Source organism: Xenia sp. Carnegie-2017, unplaced genomic scaffold (assembly GCF_021976095.1).
Source record: "Xenia sp. Carnegie-2017 unplaced genomic scaffold, XeniaSp_v1 HiC_scaffold_23, whole genome shotgun sequence".
In the NCBI taxonomy this organism is placed as follows: Eukaryota; Metazoa; Cnidaria; class Anthozoa; order Malacalcyonacea; family Xeniidae; genus Xenia; species Xenia sp. Carnegie-2017.
This window is the reverse complement of record NW_025813486.1, coordinates 13164151-13181137: the sequence shown is the minus strand read 5'-3', so window position 1 is coordinate 13181137 and position 16987 is coordinate 13164151. Positions and strand designations below refer to the sequence as shown.

At 37.8% G+C, this 16987-nt stretch overlaps 2 protein-coding genes across 2 annotated transcripts in view; one reads left to right on the top strand and one right to left on the bottom strand.

Annotated features, from left to right (window-relative positions):
• The window catches only part of LOC124449146 (MAM and LDL-receptor class A domain-containing protein 1-like), a 30241-nt gene extending 23243 nt beyond the window's left edge, over positions 1–6998 (bottom strand). Inside the window, exons 1-4 of the mRNA XM_047000097.1 lie at positions 6942–6998; positions 6869–6875; positions 6307–6438; positions 4985–5059 (exon numbers count right to left, since the gene is read on the bottom strand). Of these exons, the coding sequence (XP_046856053.1) occupies positions 4985–5059; positions 6307–6438; positions 6869–6875; positions 6942–6998 (271 nt within the window). The remainder of the gene's footprint in view (positions 1–4984; positions 5060–6306; positions 6439–6868; positions 6876–6941) is intronic.
• A 6038-nt stretch (positions 6999–13036) lies between these two features.
• Positions 13037–14062, top strand: LOC124449145. Its single transcript, XM_047000096.1, has one exon. The coding sequence runs from the start codon at positions 13037–13039 to the stop codon at positions 14060–14062; it is 1026 nt and encodes a 341-aa protein (XP_046856052.1).
• Positions 14063–16987: the final 2925 nt, after the last annotated feature.

Sequence of the window (16987 nt, the reverse complement as noted above, 5' to 3'; positions counted from 1 at the left end):
TGAGATAAATTTCCATAGGCGCATAAATGTTAAATAAATTAAACTGTTGTGAATGCTATTATATTATTATGCATATTAATTTCAGCCAATACATAATTATGTGCTCTCGGTTTTTCAGAGACACGCTGCATGTATGAGATTAAATTCAAGTAAATCGTGATCAGCGTAGTCTGTATGCATGACCTGTGGTGCAACTGGAGTCTAGAAAAATAGATTTTATCCATAATTGGTCATAGCTACCTAGTAGTCAGTTGAGGAAAGAAGTATTTAAAGCAGACTAAAAAATTTTTCATTTGTCAATACTGTATTTAAAGTGTAAAGTGGAAGAAAAGCTTTTAAATATACATTGCATTTTAAATGAATTTTTAACTAATGTCTTCTTGGATGGTGGAGCTCTTCATATTTATTTTTGCTTGAAAGTCAGACCTATACCTCTGCAATTTATTGTGCTCTGTTAGAGAGGAATTTTTATATCTTATGGACGCATCTATGCTAAATTTTCTTAATTTATTTTACAAATTATTTAGACTAGAGCTTTGCCAAATCAGGCATGCATCAGCAGGGCCTTCCTCATAAAGGGGCAAGTAGTATTTTAACAAGCTCTATTTAGATCAAGTAGCCGTTTTTTGCTGGAATATCCATGCTATAGCCGGACGATTTCACGCAATTTTGCTTCACACAGATCAGGGATGATCTGTGTTTTGACATGCATACCTAATAAATGATGTATCGTATCAAAATTGTTTGTGTGATACACAACCTAAACTTTCAAGACTAACAGTACTGACATTGTTCGGAAAAACATTTTTAACATGTATAAAACGTCATTGATAGTTTATCCTTTAAACTAGTAGATGATAGGATTATATAGAATTGTTCTATGTATGAATTGTCAATTCAAATCTTTCTTTGATAATGTCATTTTGTTGAACAAGCAGAAACTGATGCAAATCAAATGGCACACACACCTTAAAACATTGTAATCTTAGAAGCAAGCGCGAGCACAATTTGGACCTAAGTGAAAATACACCGAGGTGATTCCTGTGAATCTTGAGGGTGGCCGTTTTCATTATAAAATTTCTTGTGCAAACTTGTTGTGACCACAAAGTCGTTTTCTGGGTTTGGTATATTGCCACCGGGTTTAAGAAGATGTTGAAAAGCATCGTAACGCGCCACTCGCTTGTCAAGAAATGGCATTCGACCAAATGAAAACTCTCCAGGAAGAGGTTTTGACAGTGCAAGTAGGGGGATGCCTTGTGATACAGTGGTGGTGGTTTGTTTTAGCTGAGGTTGAATTATATGGATTGGGCTATTGCACGATGATAAGTTTCATTTGGAGAATTTGAGATTAGCTAGATTGACGTGCACCTGAATGCATAAGCTCTAAGGTATAGGTACGTTGAGAATACCGGAAATTCCTTTTTCGTAAACGAGGAAGCTTCATTAAGCTCTGATTTGACTGAGCACATCCCGTTTGGTTGAATGGTAAATATTGGGTTGTGGCACTTTCACTACATGGATCATTCTGTTTTAATTTATATTTGGCAGGTTGACTGTTTTCTACAGTTTGCGACGCTTGGTCCAAACCATAAACATGTTATGATGAATTTTAAAACTGACTACAAAATGCATTGTCCTCTGAAGGCTAGCATAACAGATCAATCAAATCAGAGTTTTTTGTGTATAAAAAATCAATGCCCTACATAAAGTTTTGATTAGAGTCATAGAAATAGACCAGAAAAATTGTAAAATTGAATTCATTGTAACGTTTCGTCTTTACTCAAGACATCTTCAGACAAATAATAAATAGGATGTTAAGACAAGATATTACATTTATAAAAATGTGTTAAATTACTACTAAAGGAGGCGGTGTCAAATGGATTATATGATAAAGAAGTTAGGCAGTAAAATAAAGAGAAATTAAAAGAGGTCGAGTAGAATGGACTTACCTTGCACGTTAAGTGAAGGCTTGTATTTATTGATTAGAAGGCTCTCATGAATGGAGAGTTCATACGAATCGTTAGAAGAGGAGATTATTTTAAAGTCGTCTAAGTTGGGGGTGTGTCCAGTTGCATTAATGCGAGCGAAAATGCTTGATAACGCAGGGTGGGAAACTTGGTTACCTGTAAGAGGGGGATATTCCCAAGTGCTCCGAAAATCTGGTGTGTAGATGACGTGTGGTTTGACCCACATACGAGGCGTTGCAGCTTCGACATTTGAATAAATAGACTACACCAGATCTCAGAGGCTTGGGAATTTTGTCTTTAAAGGGGAAGAAAGAAGAGATATGTTGGGAAGGGCGGAAAAAAAAATTTAATAGATATATGTGGGAAGGCTGCAGCACAAAGGCTATTGATTTGTATGAGAATTTGAAGGGAGTGTATGCCGGTGAAACGAAGACAAATATAGATGGGCCTTTTGTGAGCAGTCAAGGCAGGTGGTTTGGGGGGAAAAGTGTTGTTAAGGAAGCGGCGTGTAATTTGGTCAATTATACGTGAAGGAAAACCGTTTTTGGTGAGTGACTTTCTGGTAAATTCGAGTTGTGTATGAAAATTTTCGTAAGTAGAACAAAGGTTGAAGATGCGGTGAAGTAAGCAGGAGACTAGTGAAAAATTGTAAGTAAGTGGGATGAAGCTGTGGAAGTTAGTGAAAAGGCCAGTGAAAGTAGGTTTGCAGTAGACGGAAGTGGTGAATTTTCCATTAGTGCGAAAAAAGGTCAATGTCAAGAAATGATTGTTTCCTATTCGTGAGCCAGTAATGTAAATTTCTTTGTAAGTTTCTTGGCCTTTAGATTTAGCATCTTTCAACTTCTGTTGAAGAAATCTTAAATTTCGATATCAACTCCAGTAATGTTGTCTTTGCTGGTTTTGATGTCGTATCCCTATTTACTAACATACCTGTTGACGAAACCATCCTAGCATCTTTAACAACCACCAGTTCTTCAACGGACTCACTGCAACAGAAAAACTACTCTCTCTAGCTGTTAAGAACTGTCACTTTATCTTTAATGGGAAAATGTAACAGCAAATTGATGGTGTGGCTATGGGCAGTCCATTGGGCCCTCTCTTTGCTGATATATTCATGTCCTCTCACGAACAATCCTGGCTTAATAAATGTCCTTCTTCATTCAAACTACTACTTTACCGACTCTACGTTGACGACAGTTTTTTTCTTTTTCATTCCGACGATCACGTCCCTCTCTTTCTTGACTATCTGAACGGACAATACCCTAACATCACATTCACAGCTGAAGCCGAACAAAACAGAAAACTAATGACCAAATCATACGTCGCTTCCTTAACAACACCTTTCCCCCCAAACCACCTGCCTTGACTGCTCACAAAAGGCCCATCTATTTTTGTCTTCCTCTCACCGGCATACACTCCCTTCAAATTCGCACACAAATCAATAGCCTTTTTGCTGCAGCCTTCCCACATACATCTATTAAATTCGTTTTCCACCCTTCCCAACGTATCTTTTCTTTCTTCCCCTTTAAGGACAAAGTTCCCAAACCTCTGAGATCTGGTGTAGTCTATTTATTCAAGTGTCGAAGCTGCAACGCCTCGTATGTGGGTCAAGCCACACGTCATCTACACACCAGATTTTCGGAGCACTTGGGAATATCCCTCCCTTACAGACAACCAAGATTCCCACCCTGCGTTATCAAGCATTTTTGCTCACATTAACGCAACTGGACACACCCCAACTTACACGACTTTCAAATGAGCTCTCCATTCATGAGAGCCTTCTAATCAATAAATACAAGCCTTCACTTAACGTGCAAGGAAATTCCATTCTACTCGACCTCTTTTAATTTCTCTTTATTTTACTTCCTAACTTCCTTATCATATAATCCATTTGACAACGCCTCCTTTAGTACTAATTTAACACCTTTTTGTAAATATAATATCTTGTCTTAACATCCTATTTATTATTTGTCTAAAGATGTCTTGAGTAAAGACGAAAAGTTACAATTAATTCAATTTTACAATTTTTCTGGTCTATTTCTATGGCTCTAATCAAAACTTTATGTTGGGCATTAACTTTTATTGCACGAATTCGTATTCCAGTCAGAGCTTTGTTATTAATCTTCAAAGTGTGTTGAACTGTTGTACGACGCACTTGAACTTCAATTGCTGCGAAAAGTTCTTGAACGATTTTGGAAGTGGTCTGTGGCTTTTTGTGAGTTTTATGACTGACGGTCTTACATGTCTCTTTGTCAACTTCTTTGGTCTGCCACTCCTGCTCTAAACTACAACAGTACCCCTTTCTTTCCACTTGTTAATAATGTTTCAAGCATTTTAGATTGAAATACCTAAACGTCTGGAGAGTTTTTTCAATCTTCTACAGCTGTATGAAGTTTAATTAATCTGTTTTTAGGCCATCAGACAGCTGCCTTGAATGAGTCATCTTCAACATCAAATTGCAAATTATAACAAACCAATTTCCACCCACAAAACTTTAAAGAAAGAGGCTGGAAGTGCTTTCTATTCATGCTAAATAGCATTATTAGAATGATGTTAGCGTATGACTGAAAGTTTATCTATGTAATATAAGCTACCACTCAGGGATGCATAACTTTTGCCGTACACATTAAAAAAAACTACGCATACTTCGTGTCACATTTATAAGGAAATAAAAACCTTTTCTGCGTAAAATAACAATTTCTTTGCTTTGTATGATATTTGTGTATGTCATACAGTTTGCATAAATATCTCACCCTAAAATACGCAAAATATTGATGTTTTTTCAGGGATGCCATAACTTTGCATACAACTGTAGCTGTGAAGTAATATGCGATAACCATTAAATTTTCTTTCCAATGACATACAACTTAAAATCGCATGACAATTAAGCTTCAATATTTTTACACAAAAAACTAACGACTCTAACCATGTGACTTAATCAAGTGTGTTGGTGAAAATTTTGAATTGATAGAATATGGGTAACATCTGTAATCAACACTTTACTCATAGTAGCTTACCAGATGTTTTTGTCTTGCAATGTGGCATGTTGTCACTTTCACAATTCAGATCATTGAGGGGGCAAGTCTCGTTCCCTGAAATAGTGCATGGAAGAATGATGAATAGATTTTTATTGATACGCTATTGTTCAAGGACCCTAAAGCTGCAGCTCCCATTTTTTACGTAAGACTTTAGTGACACATTTTCTTACATTAATTGGACTAACACTCAAAACATCAAGTACTTTTTGTTACTTTCTGCTACTTTCTGTTACTTTCTATTACTTTAATCCTGCAATAGCTGCTTTGCTAGGGCCGAACTATAGTACGTTAAAATAAATTACTTCAGCATATTTTTACATATATTTACGTTATCAATGAAATTACATTCTTTCGAAATCCAAAAACCAATAGCGTTTTTCTGAAAGTACTTTGAATTTAAAATTGAGCTGCTATAATTTATTTTGACAAACCCTAGATCCACCACTGATACTTTTTGCATGTTTTCCGATTTCAAATACTGAACCCTTAAAAAACTACGACTAATTTATGCATATGAACGACTGGACGATCTACATTTACAAGCATGTAACGATACTCCCGTGTTCAAACCATTTACTTCATAGGAATTATGTAATAGCAAGTATTGTGCATTCTTCATTTAAGAATTAGACACGACCGTATTGCTGCTTACTAATATGTTTACACTCGCTTTTATTGCAATCGTTTTTTTACCAGGTCTAAGACAGTGGAAAACAAAAATTTTAGCTCATTTTTTGTTACTTTATTATAGATCAGAAAATCTATGCATGTTATAATGAGAAAATGACAGAAATTTGGAAATGACGTATTCAATGAAGTTCAAACGTTCAAGATGAAAACTTTGTTTTGCCGCTGTACGGTTCGCAAAGTATCGTACCAACAATTTTATAACTCTGCTTAGAAAAGCACAAAACCTCTGCTTAACAATAATAAACATCCCCTCTTGTAAAAGTCTAAAAAAAGGCGTCAGCCTACAGGACATTAACTTTGCACATCAATCACTCTCGAAACAAATAACAAAGGTGTTAAGCTCTTTCGAATTAAACTTTAACGAATATGTTATTAATTGATATAGGGACTGCATAAGATTGATCATTAAGAAAGTATGATATTCTTATATGCATGCATGTTCCGTACTTTAATATTTTCCATAAATCTAGAAATGAGTTGTTGATATGGATCATGATATAAGAATGTATGAATATGAGACCTATAAACCTCAATCTTACGCTGTTCATGATTGGTGTGGGAAAAATAGAAAGATTCTAAAGTACTTAATTCGTAGAAGATACTACTCTTACCTATTAGAGTAGCTTTACAAACGATAGGCTCGTCTGCATTACTTGGACAATCTTCTTTTATATTACAGGTAGACTTCCATGGAAGACAAACACCAGACGGACAATAAAACTTGTCCACACAAAAAGGAATGTCTAAGTAAAATTATAAAACACATTATCACTAATATAATACTGTTGCTATAACGGGAATAAAACTGATGGTGTTTTTTTATGTTTGTTCATATGAGCAGAAAACATTGTACGCTTGCTTTTCGCTTAGAAAAATGGTTCGAAATATGTTTTTTTTACCATTGAGACTATCAGATCAATCGAAGCTAAAAAGTTTGCATTGATTGGTGGCAATGATTCAGGTGCAAGGAGATACTAGACGCTTTGGTACTTTCTGTTAATTTCTGTTACTTTCTATTACTTTAATCCTGCAATAGCTGCTATAGATACTAGACGCAAGGAGATACTAGACGCCAATTGTTCAAGCTGTCAGGGTTGACAAACCCAAGTATTCGAAAAATCATGGGTGGAGATATATTTGCAGAGGTTGTAGTCCTGTAGCATCATTCATTACCTTGTTCCTGAATAGTAGCAACCACTCACAAGCGTAGTGACTTAACAGTCCGACGTCTCGATAAAAGTGTTACGTTATAAGAATTTGACGAATTTTCTTGGAACTTCTCTTGTGCATCACTGTGCATCATATTTGTTGGTGTATGCACACTTAAATAATATCTTATAAAATTTGGAAACACCAATTTTTTAGGCTTGTTTCATATTTAGTAAAACAATAGTAAGAAAGTTGAGACAGTGAATAAATGTTCGGTCAGGATCAATCAAATTGATACACGAGGAATCAGCTAAACATTTTTTGCTTTCATGGTTCAAATCCCACAAAACGCTGTGTACTATAATTTACTAAATCACCAACACGCTTTTTGAAGCATTGTTGATGCACATTCATGTTTTATTCAAAAAATAATGCAATGTCCAAAATCATATAAGCGATACATTCCAATTCGCAACTTCCAATTCAGCCTTGTTGGTGGTCTGATTTAAAAGAATATTTTATCAGTGTCATTGTTAACAAGCAGGCGTGGGCGTGCAGCATTGTTTGGCAAAGATTAACTCATAGAACATTATTTCAGAAAATGAAACGATAAGCTAGTTTATATTAGAGGCATAAAATTAATGCCCTATACACTATAAATAAGGAAATATCTATCACTTATCAATGATAGTGTCCCGGCTTAAGATTTAAAAAAAACTTAATTTATACTGCAGTTATTGCGTGTATTTAAAAATATGGTGGCCAAAAACAGAATATATGACGTGAAGAAGTTACACAAGAGTTGTAAAGATTGAAAGAAAAGTAAAAGAATTAGAAACCCACCGGAAGGAAGACTGAGATTTATAGGGGGAGATTTGAATGTGGTTTGAACAACTGAATAAGGAAGAAATTTATGACAGTAAAAACTGCTACGTAACAGAAAACTTCGTGAATTGTGCTACATACGATCATATTACATTTAATAGAATGTGCACAATAACTGCCACAATAAAATATAATTTTAATTAACAATGTTGTGTTAAAAATCTAGATTTTTTTACATAGGAAAATTAATCAAAGAATAACTCAACTTAAATGAAATTATGAAATTAAGTAAGACCATAAAAAGGGCCTGTTTAGAATTCCATTTGTCAGAAATTTAAGTGCGCTCATTTTTAAGGCAGTTGTATCATTTTACACATTGATATTTCAAAGTTTAAAGATTGTATGGAAATAGGTGCATACTTAGGAAGTACAAAATTAGTGTACAATGGTCATTTCTGAGGAAGATTTGCCAGCGATAACCGACAAAAAGCATTGTGCAGATATAAGGTCGGAGAACAAAGTTTGCAATGAAAAGGTTTAGATGTAAAGAGATAAGTTTGATGGAATATAATTAGAATGCCTGCAGCTATAATACAGCTGACATCAGCATTTTTCCGGAGCTCTTACACGTCTCAATTAGTTTCCAATCCGTAATAGTAAACCGGGCGTGTGCCAACCGGAAACTGTGTGAAAGTTGAGTATAATAGGTTAACATGATGAATGGAAAATTAAACAAATGTAAATGGCGATAAACATAGCGGTTGTCAAATGAAAAGATTCTTTCTCAAAAATTGTCTAAAAAGAAAAACATGTCAATCTTGAAAGATCTTGCAGCTCAAGCAGCTTTCTTAAACCTTTATCAGAGCTTGAGTAATCTATGAGTTAAGATATCTTAAGATATTATAACAGAAAAATTTTTTACAAAGACCTGTCTTCGTGTAAAACCCGAAGCAAACATCGATAAGGTGTTGGCAGCATCTTCAGCTTGTAAAGTTTGTCGCAGTGGAAAGTGGCACGGACGCGAAAAAGGTCTGCTAGTTGTCTTTTCCAATAAACAGGTACTACGACGGAGGAAGTGTAAAAATATATTATGGCATACGGACAATTTATACGATTATATTCATGGTGTAAACTTTAGAACATCGATAACAGACTACATGCAAGACCACGAACAAGTGCCCCTGTATACTGCTGAAACATTTAAATCTCACATTGAATTTCATTTAGCTTTTCGTGTCGCAATGATGAATATACGTAAGCGCTTAAGTTTTGAACATTACGGGAGCATTGTAAATCGTATCATCAATTTTTATTACTTCAACGATCAAAAGGTCCCTAGACTGTATTAGCTACGGAATAAAACAGGAAGACCTGAATACTTTGCTCGCTTCTATAATTCACCGTCCTTAATGTCATGACTCTCCACTTCAGGGATGACATGTTGGGAATAAGTTATGTTATTGAATGTCCTACTGACAGAGAGACAAATTCTCCTTAGTTGTTATAATTTTGTTAACCAATAGGCTTAGAAAAATTTTGATTGATGTTTTGTTGTAAAGGGGTTGAAGAGGGAGTCTGAGTGAGTGAGCAATATATGTATGAGATAAACATTGCATGAAAATAAAATTTCGTTATTCAAAGGCTTGAGTTGTTGCATCTATTCGACATACTCAAAGGGAATATTGCCTGGGTGACGGGCAAGATTCACAAAACGTGGCACCTTCGACGGGATAAGTGAAAAAGTTCGATCAAGAACAAGAATTCGTATTGAAGCATGTCGAAGCAGGAAGCTGCGGAGCTAGCACTTGAAGTAAAACTCAAGCATATTACGATCACTTGCGGGAAAACTGAGAGAATTCTTGCGTAAGATAATCACGGGAGAATCGAAAGACATCGTGATGCGTTAAATGAATTAGTAAAAGAAGCAGATACCGCCAAACGTTCAGTCGAAGGGTTGAAAATAGCTAGTGGCGAAAAAGTCGGAAGCATTTCCGAGTGGGAGGAATCGATAGAAAATACCATTGGTCAAGCTGACAATGCAATAGAAAAATTACGCAAGTGGCTTATGGAAGTGTATGAAAGTAAGAAAGCACATTTAAGAAAGGATCAGTTGAATTTCGAGAAAGAGTTGTATGAAACCATGCTGCACTTCAAGACACAATTGGAAGAGTCCAAGAGGGACAAACCAGAAGAGACAGAAGAAATGAATTCTACAATTAGTGGGAGTCTGGAAGCTAAACTACCAAAGCTAGTGATTTCAAAATTTAACGGAAGCTACAAAGATTGGCCAAGATTCTGGAACCAGTTCAGCGAGACTATTGACAAATCACCTATTTCCAATGTAACAAAATTTTCATACTTGAGAGAGTTGCTTGAAAAACATGTCAAGTATTCCATAGAAGCACTACCTTTCACTAGTGAAGGGTATAACCGAGCAAAAAGTATACTTCAGTCTAAGTATGGAAAGGAGTCGGAAGTGATTAAAGCCTAAACCAAAGAAATTTTTGACTTACCCAATATACCAGATGCCAATGTACAGAAGGTGCATAAATTCTGCGAAAGACTCACCTATTGCGTACAGTCTTTAGAAACTTCTTGGAAAACTGGAGCAGATCAATGGAAGTGTTGCAATGACATTGGACAAATTGTCTGGTATAAGAAGCGACTTGGTTCGTACAGATCCCAACTGGGATGAATGGGATTACATTAAGCTAATAGAAGCCTTAACATTGTGGACTAGGCGAAACCCTATATGTGAAGGAGAAAGGAAAGAAAATAGAAACCGTCTCCGCGAAAGAGTATTCAACACCAAATTGGGTCAGCGAAAATGTGTATATTGCGATGCAAACGATCATAAATCAGCTGACTGCTCAAAGGTGACGGATATCAACGAAAGGAAACAAATATTGGCAAAAGAGCGCCGCTGTTTCAACTGTACCTGAGAAGGGCATAGAGCAGCAGATTGTACAAGTAAAATAACCTGTCAACATTGCGAGAGAAGACATCATACTTCTTTGTGTGAACAAGCAATGGGGAAGAAAACCCTGATGACCGCAACAAAAACCAACGAAGGAGTCTTCCCAGTCTTGACTGTAAAAGTTAATGGGATCATGTGTAGAGCGTTAGTTGATTCTGGACCTGGCAGCTCATATGCATCTGCAAAGTTGGTAAGTGTCCTTGGCATAAAACCTGCTGACATAACAACCAAACAAGTGGACATGCTCCTGAGTAGTAGTGTAGAACGTCTGGAGACCTATGCAACTAAAGTGGAGTCCATCGATGGAGAGTTTGGTATGGAAGTAGATTTAATAAAAGTGGAAAAAAGTGAACTTTTATCAGTAAAAAAACCCCAATACAGCCATATGATTTCCAAATACTCACACTTAAAAGGGGTTGATATCCAAGATGGTGACAGGAAGGATCAGCTTCCAGTACATGTCATTCTTGGGGGAGGGGAGTATGCCAGAATAAAAACAAAGAATCGTCCCCGAATAGGTAAAAATGGCGAACCTATCGCGGAGTTGACGAAGCTGGGATGGTCCGTGATGTCCCCTGGAAAAGAATTTGATCACAATCATATGTTACTAACACAAACCACTCAAAAGGATTATGAGAAGTTGTGCCGGTTGGATGTTTTAGGACTTGCCGACACCTCAGAACACGATCAAACCTCAGTGTATGGAGAGTTTAAGGAACAATTGGTCAGGAGTTCAGAAGGTTGGTACGAGTCTGGTCTACTGTGGCGAGGTAACCATCCTCCCTTACCATCTTACAAAGAAGGAAGTTTGCGACGCCTCAACAGTCTTGTAAAGAGATTACACAGGGAAGGAATGGCCAGTGAGTATAACAGGATTATTGAGGAACAAGTCAGCAAAGGGGTAGTTGAACTTGTAACCGAGCCCCAAGTGGGTAGGGAGCTCTACTTACCTCATAAACCCCTGATACGTGAAGCTGCATAAACAACGAAAATCCGTGTAGTTTACGATGCATCCGCTGGAGTGACTCAAGTGCTCCATCCTTGAATGATTGCCTCTACCCAGGCCCGCCGTTACAGAATAAGCTTTGGAGCGTATTGGTTGATCATCGCTCATTTTCAGTTGCACTTTGTGGAGATATAAAAAAAGCATTACTCCAGATCCGAATAAAAGAACAAGAAAGAGATGCCTTACGGTTTCACTGGAAGAGTGACAGTCAACCTGAAGCCTTGACATATAGATTCACAAGAGTCGTCTTCGGCCTAACTTGCTCCCCATTTCTGCTTGGGGGAGTGTTAGGGCATCACCTAGAAACTAGGAAAACGAAGATGCCAGATATCGTTGAGGAACTGAAGAAGTCGATGTATGTAGACGATCTGCTTAGTGGGGGAAAAACAGACGAAGCCAAGGAAAGAAAAAGGAAATCAATCGATGTATTCAACGACGCCAATTTCAATTTGCATAAGTGGAACTCAAATGCCCATGAGCTCGAAGCAGATAAAGAAGAAAAGGATGATGAAGAAGAAACTTTAGCAAAACAACAACTTGGAACAAAATCTGGAGAATCTAAAGTGCTGGGACTGTTATGGAAAAAGAAAAGTGACGAGATTTCCATAGTGATCCCATCAGAGAAATCGACAAAAATGAAACGTGAAGTACTGAGTAGACTGTCTCAGGACCCTTTGGGAATTACATCACCCTTAATTCTAGAGGGAAAGATAATTTATCGTGATATCTGTAAGGAGAAGCTCTTGTGGGATGTACAGCTAAGCCATTCTTTGAAGTATCGATGGGACTGCTGGGAGAGCAATCTTCCGTGTGAAGTAAGTGTTCCGCGATCATTAGCTGGGTTCCGAGAACCAATCAAGTCTTTAGAGCTGCATGCATTCGGGGATGCTAGCACACAAGGTGTAGGAGCTGCAGTGTACTCAGTTATTCATCAAGAATCGGGAACTACTCAAATTCTAGTTGCTGGTAAAAGTCGTCTGGCAAAAGAGGACCTAATTGTTCTACGGCTAGAGTTTGTGTCAGCCCACATGGCAGCGAACCTTCTTGTGAATGTGCCAAACGCTTTGGATCATTTAGCGCACCCACAAAGTTTTGCATGGCTAGACAGCACTGTCGCCTTGCATTGGATACTTGGACGGGGCCACTATAAGCAGTTTGTCTCAAACCGTGTCCGTAAGATACACCAACATCCTGAAATAAAATGGCGATATTTGCCCACATCCGAAAATCCTGCAGATTTGGCCAGCAGGGGTGGGAAATTAAACCACATGTGGCTCTACGGTCCAGAATGGTTATCTGATATGAGCAGATGGCCAAGTAATATAACCACAACTCCAACTACTGCAACAGAAGCAAAGCCACAGTCTCCCAAAAAAGTATCGCAATGACAACAAAACAGTACAGTGGTGATGTTCTGGAACAGTTATTAAGAAAATGCTCACTTAAACGAGCTCTAAGAGTGTCTTCATGGCTCTTCAGGTTCGCAAACAATTGTACACAAGGGGAAAAGAGAACAGGACCATTATCCTTTACCGAGATTGAAGAGGCTAAGATGAAATTTGTCAAAAAAGCCAAAAAGCAAGGTCAATTACAACCAAAGTACGAGCAACAATGCAAAGAACTTAATCTTACGCGCAATACAGAAGGGATTTTAGAATGTCGTGGCCGAATTGTGGGTCAGTATCCTATCTACCTTCCCACAGATTCCTTGCTAGCTCAAAGAGTAGTGGAAAAGTTGCATCGTGAAACGTTACATGGAGGTGTTGGATTGACAATGGCTGCTGTAAGAGAGACGTATTGGATACCGAAGTTAAGAAGCCTTGTAAAGAAAGTTAGAAAGGAGTGTTTTGGTTGTAAAAGATATCGAGCGACATCAGTTCCCACACCTCCTGCTGGAAAGTTACCCGAGGACCGGACTTGTGGCGAAACAGCGTTCGAGGTAATTGGCGTAGATTTCGCGGGACCAATACGTTACAAAGGGAAGTCAAGTAAGGATTGCAAAGCGTATCTGGCGCTGTTTTTATGTAGTCTAACTCGAGCAGTGTACTTGGACATGATGCCGGACCTATCTGCTTCCACGCTCATACCAATTTTGAAACGGTTCATTGCTCGGAGGGGAAGACCCAGGAAGATCTATTCAGAGAATGGGGGCACCTTCATTAAAACTGCGAAGTGGATTGATACTTTACGAAAGGAGGAACGTCTTCAAGGTTATTTGGAGGAATTCGACATTAAATGGCAGTGGGGCAGAGGCGCAAATCTGAAGTGGGAAGAACTGTGTGAAGTGATACTTGACGTTGAAGTGCAAATCAATAGAAGACGATGTTCAACTGCCGGTGTTAACACCCGAGCTCTTTTTATTCCAGATATCCAATCATCTGCCAGAACAGAAATTATGGGTCGAAAGTGATCTGGACTTACGTAAGAGGGCAAGATACTTGAAATCTTGCAAACAAGCCTTGTGGAAAAGATGGTCGAAAGAATACCTCACTGCACTGCGAGAACGACATAACATGAGTCATGGGACTAAAAAGTTCATTGTAAACATAGGAGACGTCGTGCTGATCAAATCCAATGAAAAGAATAGAGGGAAATGGCCTCTTGAGATCGTTATAGAGACATATCCAGGAAGAGATGGAGTGATACGTGGGGTAATGTTGAAAACGCCAAATGGAAACCTAGAACGACAAGTTCAATTGCTTTACCCAATGGAATTAGCTTGTGATCGACAGAGCCATGAAGAGAGACCTGATCTTAATCCATACGCTCAACCATTCAAGCCAAAACGTAAAGCAGCTGAAAATGCAGCGGGAATCATCAAATCGATTTCTGACGAAGAAAACGAAGAGATTTGAAACACTCCCTAGATCATTAATCCATTTAGATATACATCTTATCTTCAGATGTATAAGGGGGAGTGTGTTGGGAATAAGTTATGTTATTTAATGTTTTACTGACAGAGAGACAAATTCTCCTTAGTTGTTATAATTTTGTCAACCAATAGGCTTAGAAAAATTTTGATTGATGTTTTGTTGTAAAGGGGTTGAAGAGAGAGTCTGAGTGAGTAGCAATATATGTATGAGATAAACATTGCATGAGAATAAAATTTCGTTATTCAAAGGCTTGAGTTGTTGGATCTATTCGACATATTCAAAGGGAATATTGCCTGGGCGACGGGCAAGATTCACAAAAGACATTCGTCTGTTGCAGAACAAACGAAGATGGCTATAGTGGCTAGAATCTCTTATCCATAAGCAGTTTAAAAGAGATTTGACTCGTCTTCAATCCCTATGGGCTTTGAAGCTCAACAGGTAGAGCGGCGGACTAGTATTCCGAAGGTGCGAGTTCAAATCTCGTCCAAGTCACATGTTTTTCATGTGCATATTAAAAAAACCGTGTTAGGATTAATATATTATATAGGAACGAAGTTGTTTCAGGACTCTTCAGCAATTCAAGATAGACTTCTCGCGTCAAACTACAGGAATAGAGGGCTTTTCTACACCAGATAGGCTTTTCCTTCTCGATTTTTCTTGACTTTATACTTAATCGGACCCGCAAATTCGACACCAATGACTTTATACGGTGTGGCTTCTTCTGTTCGAGTCTTTGGTAAGGGAGCAGATATTAGAGCTTGATACGGTTTGGTCGTGAATCTCTTGCATCTGTAGCATCTCTTCCTTTGATTTTTGACTAGTCGACGAAGTCGAGGAACCCAATACCTCTCTCGGATCTTTGCCATCGTAAGTATAACTTCATAATTTCTTAAAAGCACGATGGATATCAGAAATTTTAAATGAACGACGAGTTTTTTTATCGTAAACATGTTTCGGCATGCATGCATTGGCTCATACTCACATACCACTCAACAAAAACTACGGAAGATCTCAAAACGCTTCGGTGTTGACTTAAAAATCAAACTGGTCTTCTCATCTCACAACATAAAAAATCTTCTCAGTTTTAAAAACAGTATTCTATCTCTACTCAAATCTTGCGTGGTTTATTAATTTTCATGTGCGGGATGTAATTCCCGTTACCTTGGTGAGACAACTCGCCATCTCTCCACACGCATGAAAGAACACACACATTCCGACTAAAACTCACATATTTATAAACACCTTCACACTTCAGCACATTGCAAATCAAAATACAACCATTCATGTTTTCACATCTTAGACACCACTAACTCTCCTTTTTCTCTTAAACTGAAAGAAGCGCTCTACATTAAAAAGCTCAAACCAGACCTCAACAAACAAATATACCACATTAATACAATATTTAACCTGTAATATAATATCAAACACCAATTCTATAATTTGATACACTTAACGATAGTCACATACAAATATATAGATATATCATGTAAATGGCATAATTACCTTCATTCTATGTACTGAAGATGGCATAAGCATGCCGAAACATGTTTACGATAAAAAAACTCGTCGTTCAGTTAAAATGTCAAGTATATCTCCCACATGGAGTGTTTCCAAGCGTGCATCTTCCACTAACTTCACGGTGAATAGAGCGTCATCAGGCAAGTAACTAGGGAACTCTCCTTGTATCCGACTGTGACATCTTAAATCTTATCATTGTCGGGTTGTACATTTAACTGAATCAGATCCGTTTGAGACTTTGGGTTTTCTGCGACTCCACCTAGTACCATTTTTATCCATGACATGTGTTGCTCTTGCTCTTCCACTTCTTCAGATGTCATTGGCCCGTGCTTTCTATTATCGCTGTTTTGTCGAGCATTACCAATAAATCGTTTCACCCGTGCTCAATACTCATTGCCTTCCGTCGCCTTTCCATCACTTTGGGAATTAATGGACGGTTTGATTGTAAGATCTTGTGTCCAAAGACTACGCTGTGATAGCCAGGCAGGACCTTTCATCCACACCTCGGTCAGTTTGCAACCTCTGCTTCCGAGGTCGGCCAGATTGTCGGTTGTTGGCACATGATGCCACACGATCTCATTAGAAGCTCAGATTTTTGCCACTCGATACGACACGAATTGCTTATAATCTCCCTTTAATCCAACATAAAGCAACAGTGCTATCTGACCAACAGTGTTTTCTGTGTGAAATGTGCCTCCATGAGAAAGCACATAAAATCACAATGCATTCAACTTTTTGTTTTGTTGTGGGATCAATATTGATTATATTTTTATATAATGACAAATGATTCAATAATAGGTTTGTTGAAAAAACAATAACGTCCAAAAACTGAATGTTCTAATAATTACCACTAATGTTTGGGACATCAGGAATAAAACGGATTGAAAACATGTTTTGAATACAGGTTTTGCATGTCTGTTTGGTTAGGTGCTGGAGATGAGATC